This window comes from Varanus komodoensis, unplaced genomic scaffold (assembly GCF_004798865.1).
Source record: "Varanus komodoensis strain SLA01 unplaced genomic scaffold, ASM479886v1 scaffold14_1, whole genome shotgun sequence".
Classification (NCBI taxonomy): domain Eukaryota; kingdom Metazoa; phylum Chordata; class Lepidosauria; order Squamata; family Varanidae; genus Varanus; species Varanus komodoensis.
In genome coordinates, this window is record NW_025335438.1 from 25568720 (window position 1) to 25585937 (window position 17218).

The window sequence follows — 17218 nt, forward strand, 5'->3', positions numbered from 1 at the left end:
ATTAAGATTTATAATTCTTGTTTTAACTGGGACACCAGCTTGCTGCAAAGTGCTGCTCTCTAATGCCATCTTTATTTGGGTTCTAAACAGCAATTTTGGAGCTCAGACCTTCCCATCTCTGACTTGTATTTGGATTCTTGGGCATGTTACTTTTCTTTCAACTTCACCAGTTTGCATTCTAGGAAATGAGTAATTAATGACTGGCAATGACCACCATGGCAGCCACTTTATGAATGGACATCCCCTTCATAGTAAACATGTGTAAGAGTGTTCACAACACTATCATCAAATTACAAATGTGCCCCAAATGGTTGGTGACTCCTGTGTTAGCAACTGAAAGTAGAGGGTGCTCTTTGGAAGTCAAAGAAATGCTTCCATTGTTTATTTTGAAACAGACATTAATGTAAAAATGTATATACACTTGAACAAAAAAACCCTACACAAATACAGCCGCAAGATCAGATGTGTTTATTATTCTTTCCAATTCTGCGTGGAAGGAGCATTTTCAAAGACTACTGTGAGAGCATCAAATAGCAACCTTCCCTCATTACATCATGAAGGGCAAATTTAAAAGATGCTGAAAAGTAAAGGTGACTATTTAACAGTTTCACCACCCTACTAAACACATTCATCTTCAAAAATCTGTATCAGTAAATTAACTTCTTTTGTACAGGCCTTATCAGAATAGGTATGATTCTAGTTACACACAAGCATTCTCCAAGAATCAAGTCAACTATATTGAAGTAGAGAATCAGATTAGAATGTTGTCATTTCTGTATGGAACCTACACACGTTTATTGTCATAACATAACTCTAGGTTTCTTACATATTTCAAGAAAAAGGCCTTAGGTAAATTTTCTTTTTTCAATTGAGTAGTTGTATGAATTGCATCATGTTGAATTACATAGGAAGCTATGTCACATGCACACTTAAAACACAAGGGATGTTTTCTGAATTATGCCTAAAACAATATTTTCTACAATGATAGAAATCTACCAACAATCAAAGTTTATGTAACTGGGATGCAGCTATAATGGAGGTTCTTTTCATGTATGCATGTTACTCAGTTATTTTACATAATTTACACTTTGTATTTTTTCCTCTACGTATGTCTAATGATAATTTTAACTCCTATTTTAGCATTGTTCTTTAAGAAATAAAAGGCCATTTTTTTCCTATTGATAATAGAAACAATGGTCAGTAGTAATTTTATTTTGAAAACTACATTATGGTCTAAAAAAGAATCAGATTACAAGCCAACGGTTATTTTTAATTGTGTGTAAAAATCATAGAAAAAAAATTAGACTAATTTTTACAGTAATACAAATTTCATTTATCAAATATTAAGAATATTATATGAGTTTTTGTAAAAATAGAGATTTTTAATAGTAACTGAATGGTGAATAGTTACTCTGAACAGAACAAAAGGTTAACCTTCCCTCCCTCAACAGGTATATTACTATATAGTAGAAGGGAGGGAAAAAGCATTTATCACTCTTACCCACTTTTAGAGTTTACTTTAAAGTTTAATTTGAAATTGTTGCATTATTTTAGAAATTCTAAATATTTATATCACATATTTAACTGTGCTATAATGCAACTGAAAAAAATGCCAAATTGAAAGGAGATTATTTTTTTCATTGTCACAGAGCTGCATGGTTGATCCAAAAGGACTAACTTGTGGACTTTTCTAAAAACACCAAAGCACGAATGCACATTCCCTTAAGTTTCACTTATGGCATTTTGAGTGGACCACAATTTCTCTCACCTTTAGCAGCTGACATTTAATCACTGCACTAAAACTTAGATACAAAAAAGATCATTCAGGGCAACTAGAAGTGCTATTTGTAGCAAAATGTTTGTGGACCCCTGTCATCATCTGAAAAAAAAGACACTTTTTTCCCATGTTTCTGTATATGATCTTCATTCATCTTCTCCAGAAGTTCAATCTGTAAAATAGGAAAACAGATAAAAGTCAGAAACCATCTAGCAGCTATTACTTGGTAAGTTATGGCTCTACTATACTTGTATTTTGTATCAGATAGTCTTCACACTTTGTTGATAAATTACAAATTAAACCCCTGTTTAAAAAGTAAAAATGAATTCTGTAGAAAGTTCATAACAAACAGAAAAGGGCTATTCTAGAACTTTGTTGGCTGTTTTCTCATCTGTATTGTTCATAGACTATCTTCAACTTTGTGGCTTTTCTTGCAGAGGAAGACAAAATTAATGGACTATAATAGAGACTGTGGAAGACAGTCTCACCTCCATTATGGGTGAGTTCCTATGACTTGGCAATCAATTCTGTGAATAAGCTACACAATGTGGGTCATCTGTGGAACAACCTACAGTGCCTCTGACAGATAACTGGGCTGACTGCAGGTTGTTCCTCTTTACCCCTTCCCTCTCAAATCTTTAGCAGGTATCCCAGGGAACTTGACAGCTGAACCCAATTTGTCTCTTCTTGGCTTGTAACCCCTTCTTAGTTATTGCTGCCACTCTTTTTGCAATCTTTTCTCAATTCTCTGCCACTAGCAATCACTAATGGCCCCTACAAAGTCCCCAAATGGCACACTGGTTCACCATTGTTAAAAAACAAAACAAAACAGAAATATGGGCAAATATTTTGTATTTTTTTTAAAGAAGTCGGTTGATAGTATGGAGATGTATCTCTAACAAATCAAAATGTGAAGTCTTGCCTGCTCAATGTTGAAGTAAGCATCTGCTACCAAATTCCAGTAGGTGTCAAGTATGTACACTGATCACTGAGTAGTTGCAAGAAACTTTGCAAATAGGTTATTTTGTTACTTTGCTTCCTACTTGACAGCAAGCTGACAGAAAGCTGTCAAGGGGAGAGTAAAGCCACTAACAGATCTTTGCTTGTGAAAATGAGCAGCGAGTATAACAGGTTTTTTGCAGGAAGATCCTCTAGTTTTGAACCATGGACTGGACCACTCTCAGTTTCTTCTACCTTTTTTGAAATTTTACAGACTCGGAAAAGGAGAAAGTGCATCCCACCCCATTTATGGTAGCACAGAGTTTTGACAGCTGCCAAAAGAAAGGGTTTCTTGGCTTTTCACAAAGGAAAACAGGATATTCTGACAGGGAAATATACAGTCATGAAATCTAAAAGAAAACTCTGGCTACATAATCTGGATCTTCTTGCTGGTATACAGAGATTTTAAGGAGTAAGATCTAGTCAACAAGACAAACTTTAGATGCCTCCACCTCTTCCCACTGCTCTCCCCCCCCTCAAAAAATACCCACATTACCTCAGCCAAGAAGTCCACTTCATTATCAGCTGCAACATTTAAACCTGAGACAGCATTAAAGAGCTCCCGCTCATTGAGTGCTTCAGATACACCATTCTTCTGGAAGAACTTCAGATAAAAGTTAAAAAAATGTTTATTATTCATATGCACACTTGCAGTGTATACCTTGGAAGAGCATTTTTTGTATCTGCAACAAGACTTCCCTGTCTAACCAACAGCTGTCTCTCTAAATTATAGTTTGCTTTTACTGGGAGGGAAGAAGAATCTCTAGGTCAGGGTCTTGAGTCAAGGTATGTTTATACGCATATTAAAAAGATAAGTTAGGTCTTCCAATATATTTATTGTATGTAACAAAGGGTCAAAGTGGGTAATATCTAATTGTATCAATCTCCAACAAATCTCTCAGTGGAACAGATTCCCCCTACCCACTCCCCAAATCTGGTTTGAAGACCCTTCTGGACCTGAAAGGGGAGATGGGAAGACCAAGTTCCAGTGTACAAGCAGAAGTACCCTTAGGGGCACTAGATGAATACACTTGATGAGATCCAATGCCACATAAGAAAAGACAACTGTCAAGAAAGTCAGTTACAATTTAACAGTTACTGTTTTTAACTCTTCCTTCAGTGTTTGACTCTCATTTTGCATCTTCCCTCATTTATCTAAAAGATAGAGACAAAGTCTCTGGAAGGAACTGATTATTCAATATTTGTGGGGCAGGAAGGAATTCATCGGCACACAAAGTTAAAGTTACGTAAAACTACAAAACCGATTATAAAACAGCAAGATTGTCAGGCTTCTTACCTGTGAAACATTCCTGCAATCTCTGAACAAGAACTCAAGCCCATGAAGATAAGTTGGTTCCACAGACTGACTGACATCAATCAACCAGACCTGGAATAAATACAAGAAATTGTCCTTTTAGAGATACAGGCATATGGGGCTGTGTCATACAGTTATTTTCTTCCTTTGCTGGTGTTTGCTTACCTGTCCCCTGTGCCACAGCATATTGTACTCGCTCAGGTCAGCATGAATTAAACCACACTCTTTATACAACTGCTGCATCATCTAAAAGAAAGCAGCAGCTTATTAGCTGGAGTACTCTCCACACAGTGAAAGAGTTCATAAAACTGAACACCAGATAAGTAAATGCTAAATACAGAAAATGCTTAACAGAAATGGCAGTAATAAACATTTGCTTATTTTTCAGAACTAGCATATCACTGAAATAAAGTACAGATAAAGCATTTGCAATGTTGGCTCCAGTTAACTTATCTAAATTTTCAGCTGGTGTGACTGTGTATGGCTGATAGGCACATTTTAAAAAGTCACCAGTCTCTCCTGTTTCTGTGCCATATCTCTGCTTTACTACATGAAAAAGTCTGCAACCCTAAGGCATTCTAATGCTAATCATTACAGAACTAAAGAAGAAATACAGTTCCAAGGAAAACTGGTTCTGCAGAACCTATACCCATTTTAATAGCTCCTTGACACCAATTTCTACATTCTATTTTTGTTCTAGCTACTTCTATTAAACTACGTCTGTAGTATAGGGTTGTGATTTTTTAAAATTGCTGACAGTAATGCTTTCAAGTACATTTAAGAGCAGATTCTGTATATATGCTTATTATCCTCAGTTAAATATTCTCAAAAAGAACTCTTGTCAACATACTTAAGATAATAGCACTGCTCTTACATGAAGGACTTGATAGTAGGCCTTTTTCATATCTTCACTACTGAGTTTTACTTCTTTTAGTTTAGGGGCTGGTACTTGATCCTGACCAACAAAGGACATGACTAAAACATGTTTTTTAAGGGTAACCACTTGTGGACAAGGAATGCCTGCCTTCTGCATTCTGTGAAGAAGGAACAAAAGGGCATTAGTGCATTCAAGAACTTCCAGCGCATCAGAAATTATCTTCAAATCTTGTTTGACTTTGACTCAAGCAACAAAGGCAGTTAGAATAAGTTAAAATAAAGGCAGTTTGACTCAAACAATAAAGACACAATCAAGTGGCTCCTGCAGGAGAGGCAGGTAAGCTTCTAAACCAAGAATCTTACTAGAATCCATTGGCAAAATTAAGGGGCTGTGGTGGCATTCTCTATCACTACTGTGCTTCACCCTGTGCATTTTTATCTATCTATCGATCGATCGATCGATCTATCTATCTATCTATTAAAACATTTCTATGCCGCCCCTTACCGAAGCCTCGGGGCGGCTCACAACATAATAAAATACACAATAAATTAAAACAATAACAATTAAAATATATACATTGGAATAAAAATAAGCCGCCCTGGCCAAATAAAATTCAATGATATTAACATTTAAAATGCTGCTTAAATAAAAAGGTCTTCACCTGGCGCCAAAAAACAAATAACGACGGCGCCAGGCGGACCTCTTTGGGGAGCGCATTCCATAACTTAGGCGCCACCGCTGAGAAAGCCCTCCTCCGAGTAACCACCCTCCTAATTTCCTTCACTGAGGGCTCCCGGAGGAGGGCCTCTCCCGCTGATCTCAGGGGGCAGCTGGGCATATATGGACGTAAGTGCTCCTTCAGGTAACCAGGACCCAAGCCATTTAGGGCTTTATAGGTCATCACCAACACCTTGAATTGGGCCCGGACTTCAATGGGAAGCCAGTGAAGCTGCCGGAGAACTGGAGTCATGTGAACATAACGTCCAGTTCCCATCAGCAGCCTGGCAGCTCTATTTTGAACCAGTTGAAGTGTCCGGACCATCTTCAAGGGTAGCCCCACGTAGAGCGCGTTACAGAAGTCAAGACGGGAAGTCACCAGTGCATGAGTCACTGTTGCGAGGCAGTCGCACTCCAGATAGGGGCGCAGCTGATGAATCAGCCGAAGCTGGAGGAAAGCGCTCCTCGCCGCTGCTGTTACCTGAGCTTCGAGTGAAAGCTCCGGGTCGAGGAGCACTCCCAAGCTGCGAACCTTATCCCTAGGAGGGAGTGCAACCCTGTTCAGGACAAGGTTCAATTCACCTTCTCTGAAGCCTGAACCGCCTACCAACAGGACCTCCGTCTTGTCTGGATTGAGCTTCAGTTTATTGGCCCTCATCCAGCCCATTACCTCGGCCAGGCACCAGTTCAGTACAGCCACTGCCTCACCTGGATTGGTGGAAAACGAGAGGTAGAGCTGGGTATAGTCAGCGTACTGATGATTCCGCAGCCCACACCTCCTGACGACCTCTCCCAGCGGTTTCATGTAGATGTTGAACAGCAAGGGGGACAAAATGGACCCCTGCGGTACTCCATGGCATAGCTGCCATGGCGCAGAGCCATAGTCCCCCAGCACCACCTTCTGGAATCGGCCATTGAGATAGGAGCAGAACCACTGCAAAGCAGTGCCTCCGACCCCCAATCCCGCAAGCCTATCCAGAAGGATACCATGGTCGATGGTATCGAAAGCCGCTGAGAGGTCCAGGAGAACCAACAGGGACGCACTCCCCCTGTCCTTCTCCCTGCACAGGTCATCGTACAGGGCGACCAAGGCAGATTCAGTACCGTACCCGGGTCTGAAGCCGGACTGAAATGGGTCCAGATAATCAGTTTCATCCAAGAGTGCTTGGAGTTGTCCCGCCACCACTCGCTCTAACACCTTGCCCAGAAACGGGATGTTGGCCACTGGTCTATAAGTAGTGGCCATCTCTGGATCCAGTGACGCCTTCTTCAGGACCGGTCGGACTACCGCCTCCTTTAAAGGGGCAGGCACCCGACTCTCCTTCAGAGAAGCGTTAACCACTTCCAAGATCCAGGTTCCAATCCCGTGCTTGGAATCTTTTATTAACCAAGACGGGCAAGGGTCCAAAAGGCAAGTGGTGGGACGTACTCGTCCAAGCACCTTGTCCACATCATCGGGCCGCAGTAACTGAAATTCATCCAATAATTCTGGACCAGACGGTGGCATCGGTGTCTCCCTTATCATTTCCAGCCATCTAGATAAAGCATCAAGAAAGGAGAAGGGGAACTGATGTAGGGAGACAGCACCAGCCTCATCTTTCTGCAGGTGCTGGGAAGGTGTGCTCAGTCATCTACACACTGCGTCTGGAGGACCTCAGTACTGGAACCCTGAATCCTATGTACACCTGGGCAATGCTGGGAGACCATAGGATAGCAGCCTTCCTGGCCTTTAAACTTATAACATTTCAAAAAGCAACAACTTGAAGCTTGTTAAATAAAAGGGTGTGGATCAATTAGGTTTTAAGAGTTATATAGCCCCAGTCTTAAATTCAAAGGTAAGAATTTATCATCAGAAGCATTTAAACAAAAACAGCAGTTGCCTGTAGTATGACTACATAGAGATTAAGCAAAGAGTAACTAGACCAATGACCAATACAAAACTTGACACAATCCAAACAACAGGGTCAAACATATGATAAACAGTCAAACATTAAAGTGGCTTTTTATAATAATTCTCAAACTATTGCACTTGAAAAGATGCTACTACTTATTCATATCTATACCTACATTTCCATACCTTGTTAAATTGTGCATTTCTTTTTCAGCCCAGAGACGGATGATCTTTCGTGGATTCATTTTGCTGAAACGGTCTTTAAACCTATACTCATCCTTGATATACTTATCACGATTTTTAAATTCATTAAGAGTTGTTTTAAATACTTTTATGGCACATTCTGAAGGTACAGGTTTGGAGTCCTCAGTCAAACTTTAGGAAAAGCAAAACAAAGACATTTTAGATATGTGCACAGAAATAGAAGCAAATTTAACCAGTAAGATAGAAGAAAAAAGATAAAGAAATTAATGTATTTGCAGTAAATATTTACTTAATGTAAATACCATAAGTATATCAATTATACCTTCCTCCATATGCATGAAACACGACAGACTCTTTCCCTGTACTTATGCATCCAGTAATGGTCTCCAACATTCCAGAACTGACCATCTTATACAGAATTAAACGTGTTTTGGGATCAACTGCTTTCTCCTGTACAAGGAGAATAAAAGAGATAGGGTTGTTATGGTAAAAACTCCTCACAATATTCTGAAATATTTAGACATTCTGAAATATTCTGAAATATTTAGACATATCATTAAGTTTGTTAGTTTAATTCAGATGACAAGATGTTCCTTTGATTAATTTGCAAAAGGTGACTTGTGGTTAAGAATACTAATTCTTTACTAATTATTTCAGACTGACACTATCACAGCAGTTAAGATCATCTTGATTAGCTATAACTACTCTCCACACTGCTTTATCATCACTTCAAAAAGCACTTCTAGAATAGGGATTGATATCTGCAAAGAGGAAAAGAGCTATGATATGTCAACTAAAGCCCAATTTATTTATAGTATTTTTAAACTATTCAATCACAAGTTATCAGGGTATCTTACAGTATTTTTATAAAAGAAAACAACATAAACGCAGCAGCAGAAAATAAGAGAAGTACAACAAACCCTACAGAAAAATATTGTAAATTCTATAACACAATATTCCATAGAATATTGTAGATGCGTGCAGTTCTGTTGGAAAGTGTCTAACTGAAATCCTAGAATCAATATTCGGTTTCAGTAACAAAACTTCTAGTTTTGATGCAGCATTCTAATACAGCCAATATTGAAAGCGGCAATAAGTTAGCTTTCCAAACAAACAAAAATTAGCAGCCCATAAAATTATTTATTGTACTGAGGTAAAAAGGAGTTTGAGCAATGAGTCTGGTACACTAGTTGCGCAGGGGAAAGTGTTCCTTGCACTGTTTGCCAGGGCTTACTACTCCATTTCCAGAAACAAGTTCTGTAATCAGTATCAAGGTATCAACATGATTTTACATTTGTGCCAAATACCATCACCGTACAAACTATGCAATTTTCATTTTGCTCGAGTCTGTAAGACATACAGCAGTAGAATGTTCCTTCTTCTCATGGAGCCTGGCACTTCGACGTTCTTCAGAATATGCATGCTGCTTTAAAGCATTGAAAACGTGATTGGACAATTTCAGGTCCATTCCAATTCCATCACCAACCTGAAATTCAGGTGCAAACTACAAACAGGGAAAATTTGATGAATGACATGTTTTCATTGCAATACTCTGTGTCTATGAACAAGCTGCTGACAGGGTAGTTCTTATACAAATATGCTACGCTTATTTATCTTATAAATTCATCATATTTAGAGCAGACCCACTAATTTTAATGGGTATGCTGTATGTATGATTATATTTGGATTCAAATGTGTATTTGCATAATACCCTTCCTACAAGATCAGGACAGCAAGTTACATCCTAAGTGGAAGTATTTTGTTCACAGCTAGTGAACAAAATCAAATAGCAATTCAAACCTACATCTTCTTATTTCAAGGTTCAGCATTTCATCCATTAAACACTATGAACTTTCTTGCAGTAATTCAGGCAAAGGGCTAGCAACTATATTATGAAACTGTATCAATCTCCTTTTCAAAATCCTTGACTGAAATGTGTTAGTGGACATCTTCCAAGTTGAAAGAATACTATTCTTCCCACTATTTACATCTATGGCCCTCACTTCAAAAGTCAAGTAACAATAAGTTGGCTCCAGACTTACTCATATTCAGAGCAGACCCGCTGGAATCAATTGGATTAAACTACTCACAGCTAACTTAAGCTCCACTGATGTTAGCCAAGCTATTCTGAATATAATCAAACCTTGATCCAAGCCACAGGTTTTAAAACAGGTGTAGAAAGCACGTTTAAATGTCAGCATGGGCATTAATACAACATGTGCATTGATTACTGCATTAACATGGAAAGTTAGCACAGCATATATGAGAGGTCAATACCTTCTTAAGCATTCCCTTCATAATAGTTAGATGCAGTTTGAAAAATCTAAAACAAGACTAGAACGTACATTCTCCATTCGAGCAGTGTTCTTCCGTCCACAAACCACCTCATCATGTTTGGTAGTAATATCTTTTCCTTTTCCTATAAAGCCCTTTTTTGGAGTAGTGGTGGGTTTATCTATAAATAAACAGAATACCACATTCAGAATATACCTCCAAGACTAATAACTTCATATTAATATTTGTTCAGCCATGCCATAGGAAGCATTTTGAAACACAAAATATCATTTACCAATAGTAGGGAGATATCTAACTAATGGGCTCTTGGTTAGCATTGAAAGACACAGCTTGCACAGTGGAGCAACTTCTTGGTAAAGGAACATCTCTGTTCCCAGACCTTACTAAATGCTTTATTTTTAACAAACCTGTAATTTACACACAGGCAGAGCTTTAAATCTGCATTTCCTGCAAAGCCTGTAACTTGGTCCTGTAGTCTTATACCCAAGTAAAGAAAAGCCTGAGTAACTTTAAACCCTAATACCCTAATCTTTATAATACGTAAATGATGACAGAGTAATATATGCTTCACAGCATCCTCATTAAGTTGTCCTGTCCTCACAACATTTCAGGATCCTACAGTCTGAAAAGCTTTTATAATTGTATATTTCACACATTTTTAAACCTAAAAGTTACCTGCTCTATATGGATCATGGCGAGTATCCTGCCAATCAACTTCATCTTCAGAGCTGTCACTGTCTTCAAATGGATGCACCTTTCGGTAGTTCTCAAATGATATAGACACTTGAAAAACAAAACCACAAAAAGTTTTGTGACTTAACAGGGATTTCTCACCAACTCAATCCGCAGTGAGAAACAGGAAGATTTATTCTGACAAAGCTATCATAACCAATTGTACTAACCTTTGCTATCCCCATTGAACTTTTTCTCTTCACGCCGAAGTTGTGCATCATACTCTCTGTCAAATTCCATTTGAAGCATCTGTGCCAGCATCAGGTCACTAGATGTATCAATATTCTCTCCACTAATAAATGGACCTTCAACAACCCTGGATATAACACAGAATAATAACACTATAATAAATGTAACAAATATTAATGCAGCCTTGGTGTTTCTGCATTGTTTCAGAAAAATATGGAAAAGGAAATAGGAATATGTTAAAACAAAATTAAAGCATGGGAAGTGTAGTCAGAAACATCTGGAAATGCCTCCTACAATACATACAAAAAACAAAAAACTTCCAAACAATAGTGAGAGGATGGTTGTGATCCCATTCATTTAACTGAGAGCAGAGCTCCCTCAAAGCAAGGAAATAAACCAGTTCAGTTTCTCCTGTTGAAAGGCACCTTGTACAAAGGGAAAGAATGGGCATTCACTTTACCATCTCCCTGACCAGGAGTGGAGGTGACAGCACCAGCAGCAGTAGGCAGGACAGAAGTTGGCAAAAAGGCTCTGTGAAGCCCTAGTACAAACTGTAGGAAATAAGACAACCCACCAATTAAGTCTGTAAACAAGGATTTAAATGTAAGAAAATTCAACTTACGATGTCACTTCCGGAAAAGCAGAATCTTCTTCTTCCAGCTGCAGCTCTTTAGCTAATTGTTCACTCATGACATCAGCAAGGGAACATGATATGGTAGGATTTTTAGGAGCGCCCCATGGGCACTGCAATACCAAACAAATGTTCTGTGTCAGATAATAATAAGACATTTGATTTTCCCTTACATACATTTTTACAGAGGTACAAAGAAGCAAATAGAGGAGGATTGCAAGGTACCGTGCTTCAGATGTAAGAAAATCTCCAACCTCAGAAGCTTACACAGCTCCAGTGTGCCTTATGCCAGGTATTTCACCTAAATGGCCAGGTAGATTAAGTCCCAGGGAAGGGGAGGAAAAGAGGCTGGAGTAACAAAACTAACTGGCCTGGTTGTGTCCTCAGAGGGGTATCCCGTGCAGTTCTTTCCATGTCAGCTGCAAGAGGGGCAGGGTGGGGGCTTGGTCTTCAGAGTCTGAGTTTTGAGGTCACAAGACCTAAGAGTCAGGCATAGAATAGTACCCCAGAGCTATTAGAGGGCTGGGGGAGAGGGGGATGCTTGTTGCCCTTATAATTGTTCGCATTACTTCTAACAGTTACTTCTTTTTACTTATTGTCAGTTAACTGATGGTTCACAGAGATACCATTCACCACTGAGAAACTACAAACATTATCACTAACATGGCATTCACAATAATATATGTACAAATATGTACAAATATTATACCACCACCAATGCTACATTATTTTATTATATATTTAATTTCAACACCTGGAAATTTATTTTGATGAAGAGCAATTTATGAATATCCAGCTCAATTAAATTGTTTCAAGCACCTGATGGAATAGACTCTTGCCTACTAAACATCATGCCACAGAGTGCATGAAATAACTGATCTTTTTCCCACAACAAATGTACATAGTCTTTCTTTCAGAACTCTTCCAGAGATAAAAAAGGATTTTTTTCAAGAAGTCCTTCAAGTTATAGAAAAGACTGGATGCAGATTTTGAATATTTTTCTTTGCATAGCCCAAGAATGATACTAAAGGTAAACAAAGAAACACAGATATGATTCCATGGCTTACATTATATAAATGAGCGAGAATCATGATCCATACTCTGTTTCTGTGCTGCTTAAAAATTGGATAGTGTCAAAACATGTTCGTAATGTCTATAAAGGAAAGAGATCTGTTTTGCAACATACATACAGAGATGCAATAATTGGATGGCATACAAATTTTTATAAAATAAATAAATACATGTGTTGAATAAATGTTTGAATCAGAAGCATCCCTTCCTTCACTTATGCTAAATAATGGCCAGAGATGACTCAAACCAGGATACAAACACAAGAACACAAAACAAGTTATCTTCCCCATGTATTTTCATCACCATCCAAAATCAACTGAGATAATGGGTACTCCTTGTGTTAATGGGCATCTACAAAATACCACCTGATTAAAATCCTGAGAGACTACATAAAGTGTCCTAATGTGATTTTAATGGATACAAAATCAAGTATCCATATTGAACTAATATTCAAGCAGGATAAGAAACAAATTATACTTTTTACTAGGTAACTCCGATTAGGGAGTAGAGGTATTAGATTTAAAGAACTCTTCTTTCATAAATGAGTATTATCAAGCTCTAAATCTTGCTATTTGAACCAGTTATTGTAAACTGGGTTTCATTCTGTCTGCTCTAAATATTGATCACTCACTTTAGAGAAAGGTCACTAGAAATATGCAACACTTTGACACTTTTTATTATCAACAATATCAAGGATAAACTACCTCTACAGATCTTCACAGTTGCAATGCCATAAAACTAATTTATAAATTACGGCATCTTAATGCACTATTTCCATGAATGACAGGTTTTACAGTATATCTGCACTGCAAATAAGTTATTTGGCTCTCAGCCTATAGCTATCTCCATCTGTAGCCTCTTCTGAGACAAATGACAATACAGGAGGCTTATTTGGGTATACATTTAAATAGTTTATACATTATCACTTTATTAAATGTATGACAATATATATTTGATCTATATTTAAATATACTATTTAAAATAAACAATGGTTAACTGGTTAACATATTTTAATCATGCTTTTATTAATAGTCAGTTGATTAGAATAGTGAGACCCTTCCCCACATCCATGCTATGGTGTTCAGAGAAATACTCAATGCTGCAAGTAATTATCTTTCCTCCAAAGAGTTCAAGGACACAAACATTTCTTCTTGCAACAAGTGTGTAATCTGGGCTAGGCCACAGAGAAATAGCAACAGTCCAAGGTCAACTAGAAAGGGTAACTAAATCTCCTAGCTACTAGTCTAACATTCTAACCACTACACCACACTGCCCACTACTTAAGCTGCTGATTCCCCTGACCTTTACCCAAAAAGCCTAACCGGGTAGGAGTTATAGCAAACAACCTTTTCAGCATAGATAATGTTGTGCACAGCACGTCTTAGTCTTTGGTCTATTATTTCTCTCTCACAAACTGTTTTTAATATCCAGAGGCAGAATATAAGAGGATTATCATCCATTTCCCCTAGTACATTTCTGGGATGTAAAAAAAAGGGGGGGGGACAGGGGGACAAGAATGGCCCCTGTTAACAATGGCAGCTATCTGGAAGTCCATAGAACATACTGGCATTGTTGTATATTTCATATAATTGAGTGAAAGAAGAGCTTTACCCATGGCTAGAGGATAACCTACCTCTATTGTATTTCTGCCTATCACACAGTTGATAAAGGTACAGGAACCCTATGAGAAAAACAATAAAATAGCAACCCTGTGGGCAGATAGTGGGAAATAACAGGAGTCAACACCTGGATCATTTCAGCCTAAAAAATCTGCCTCTCCAGCTCTGTGGGTCAAAGTCAGTATTTCATGATTGACCTAGTTTAAAGTCTGATTCATACAGGGAAGAAGAAAAACAGGCAAAACTATACAGCACAGTGGATTATGTCACCAGGCTGAAGAATTCTGGGGAATTCGTTCAGTGGTTATTTACATAACTCCCTCCCAATTAAAAACAACTTGTCCTTCTTCAACCGTTCGTTTTTGTTCGGAATGGACGTGATGCATTCCATCCATGCCGTGTGAAGCGTGCCACCCATTCCACCATTTCACAACACTGCCACTTCCTTCTAGGCCAGCCTTTCCCTTCAAGTGTTGAGGCTTCGAGTCTCATGAGGTTCAGACGACAAAGCCCCGGACAGCTCTGCTCCAGCACATTTGGAGGGCACCAGCTTAGGGACGGCTGTTGAGGGTATCGCGAGCTCTGGCCCTCGACCATCTTCTCCCTCCATCCCATCTGCCTTACCTTGCTTTGCGGCCAAGTTGGGCCCGGATTCGCCTCAGCAGGCGACGAAACAGCGGCGATTTGTACCGGATCCATGTGGCGAGGAGACCGAGGAGAAAGACACACAGAAAGCCCACGTCAAAGAAAAGGCGGCGGCGGCGGCAGAGCGGGAAGACACGAGCTGCTTCTGACAGAGTAAAACTTCTCCTGGTTTCTCCGCCGATGAGCTCAACTCTCCCCGCCCCCGAGCGCCGGCGCCGGCTGCCTATTGGGCCCCGAAGCATATTTCCCGCTGTACGTCATGGCCACTTCCGTTGGAATCCTCTTCCTCCAGGAGCCTTCTCTACGCCTTCCTTGATACAGACGTGCTTAGCTGTTTCCCGCAATATCCCAACCCGCGATTTAGTTGCAATCTGACACCGGCCCTGTACGCATTTCTTGCCTTTCATCTATGGAACTGAGTTCCTACATGTCCTGAAATAGATCGCCCTAAACCGCACCCGCACAGGCGCTTCGGGTGGCCCCAATCCCAGTTTAAGTCAGCGGGATCTGAATAGACGGGATCCTCACCCATTAAAAAATACCGCCGAACAGCCATTGCCTTTACATCCAGTTCCACTTTCAAATCAGCGCAATGGCCGATTTGAATTCTCTTGCAAAGGATACGGATTTGTTTATCGGATCGTGAAATGCGCCCAAGAAGTGAAAAGTGTTGGAATTTGTTGCCATGTGAATGGCTGGATTTCTTTATCACAAGACGCAGCTGCTAAATTTTGCTTTTATCGACTTAGTCCCCTTTCCATGATGGTCACCTGCCTTCGTTTGGCTTTATTTTATTGTCTTAAGGCACAGTCTTATGAAACCTAGCTGTTATTTGCTGACAGTTGTAGATGTTTTTCGTCTAAATTTGCCTAAGTTTGCGCCTTAAATCACGAAAAATAGGGAAAGCAGCAGAACCTAATACAAAGAAATTAACAAATGTGGATGAAACTGAGAAAATAATTGGACAGCGTGGTTGTCCCCCCCCCCCCCTTGATGTGGAGCATTTGAAAACCTATGGCTAGATCCGGGACTGGGTGCCCCTCCCAGCAGTTAATCTTGGGATCACGGTCCCTGGCCCCGCAGCCCAGATTTCCAGATCATTACCCAAGAGTGTCAGGTGCAGAAGCAAACGCCATTTTACTCCCGCAGTCATGATGGTGCTATGATTTAAGCGAGTTAAAATGTTAAATTGCACTTGCTCCAAATAGTGCTGCTAGGATTATTATCAGGGCGGCCGAACAATATTGAGGCTGTTATAACTTTTCATAAACACAGAAAGTTGGAAAGCAAGGAACAATGACTTGAAGAATGGAGGGAGAAAGTGTCCATTCACAACTGTAACAATACAGACCACCATCTTAATCTCAACCTCCTTTTCTCTCATCGTAAAACCATTCAGGGGGCGAGCCTATGCAGGTTTCAAAGGAGAAAAAAAACCCGGTGGTTTCCATCATTCCCCAGCAAGGATGAACCTTCTCCGGCCCTAAGCCGCATAGCTCCCTCCACCTTCGGCCACTCCTTCTCACGTTACTTTCGCGACGTCGCCAGACATCGTCTTCCTGCGTCACAAACAGAACGTCACAGTCACGGCCGTATTTGTGGACGCCGCGTTACGGCATTTTGCTGCAGTTCACCTCGCGCTTTCCGCGAGGGGAGGAGGTGTTGGCACAACAAGAAACGCTGCACGTCCAGGCTCTGCGGAGACATCCAGCGCGGCGGCTGCTTAAAGAGACGGTTAATCTGATGCTGCGCCTTGCCTGGGAAGAAACCGCGCGATCTGGGACACTCGGAGGGCTTCTGTTGTAGCCGACGGTGGGACGCGGCGTTTTACCGGCTTGGATAAATCGTTTCTGAGCGCGCCTACGCGGAGGGAGAAAGGGCGGTCGCCGTCGCCTAGGAAGGATGAGCGACGCCAGCCCATCACATGGGGAGGAGAAGGAGGAGAAGGAAGAAACCGCAACCGCGCCGGTTTTAGAGGTGGCCACCGAAGAAGGTGCCGTCTGCAGCCCGAGCCCTCTGGTGCCGCCCCAGCCTCCTCTCGATCGAGAGCCAGGGTTGGAGCTGCCCGCGCTACCGCAGTCCTGGCTGCTAGACCTACTGGATGACGTGCGCTACCTCATTTCCTGCACCAACTGGTACTAACCACTCTTTCAATGCCCACCTGGCGCCGCTGCCCTCATTCAGGGCAATTGAGAGATGGCAGCCCAGCCTCAGCGCCTGAGAAGAGGGCAGCAGCCTCCCCTCGAAGAACAAGAG

At 40.4% G+C, this 17218-nt stretch overlaps 1 protein-coding gene across 5 annotated transcripts; it reads right to left on the reverse strand.

Moving 5' to 3' along the window:
* Positions 1-453: 453 nt before the first annotated feature.
* On the reverse strand, positions 454-15893 carry RIOK3 (RIO kinase 3). Of its 5 annotated transcripts, XM_044424019.1 has the most exons (15): positions 14942-15877; positions 14332-14379; positions 12695-12739; positions 11619-11740; positions 10978-11123; positions 10751-10858; positions 10126-10235; positions 9141-9284; positions 8103-8230; positions 7763-7951; positions 4966-5125; positions 4257-4337; positions 4074-4163; positions 3273-3380; positions 454-1949 (listed from the first exon to the last, which is right to left on the reverse strand). In XM_044424019.1, the coding sequence occupies exons 1-15, from the start codon at positions 15014-15016 to the stop codon at positions 1842-1844; spliced, it is 1662 nt and encodes a 553-aa protein (XP_044279954.1). In that variant the 5' UTR covers positions 15017-15877; the 3' UTR covers positions 454-1841. The 5 variants fall into 5 exon arrangements, with proteins under 5 accessions (XP_044279954.1, XP_044279955.1, XP_044279958.1 ...); XM_044424020.1 differs by lacking the exon at positions 14332-14379 and having other exon boundaries at positions 14942-15875; XM_044424023.1 differs by lacking the exon at positions 14332-14379 and having other exon boundaries at positions 12695-12780; positions 14942-15067.
* Between the last annotated feature and the right edge of the window lie 1325 nt (positions 15894-17218).

Excerpts from the sequence above, each read along its gene's own strand:
- RIOK3 (XM_044424019.1), bottom strand. The coding sequence starts at position 15,016 with ATGGATCCGGTACAAATCGCCGCTGTTTCGTCGCCTGCTGAGGCGAAT. Across the intron at positions 10,236-10,750 it reads CCATGATCCATATAGAGCAG|ATAAACCCACCACTACTCCA; the intron begins GTAACTTTTAGG and ends GTTTATTTATAG. Across the intron at positions 7,952-8,102 it reads TTTCATGCATATGGAGGAAG|TTTGACTGAGGACTCCAAAC; the intron begins GTATAATTGATA and ends CTTTTCCTAAAG.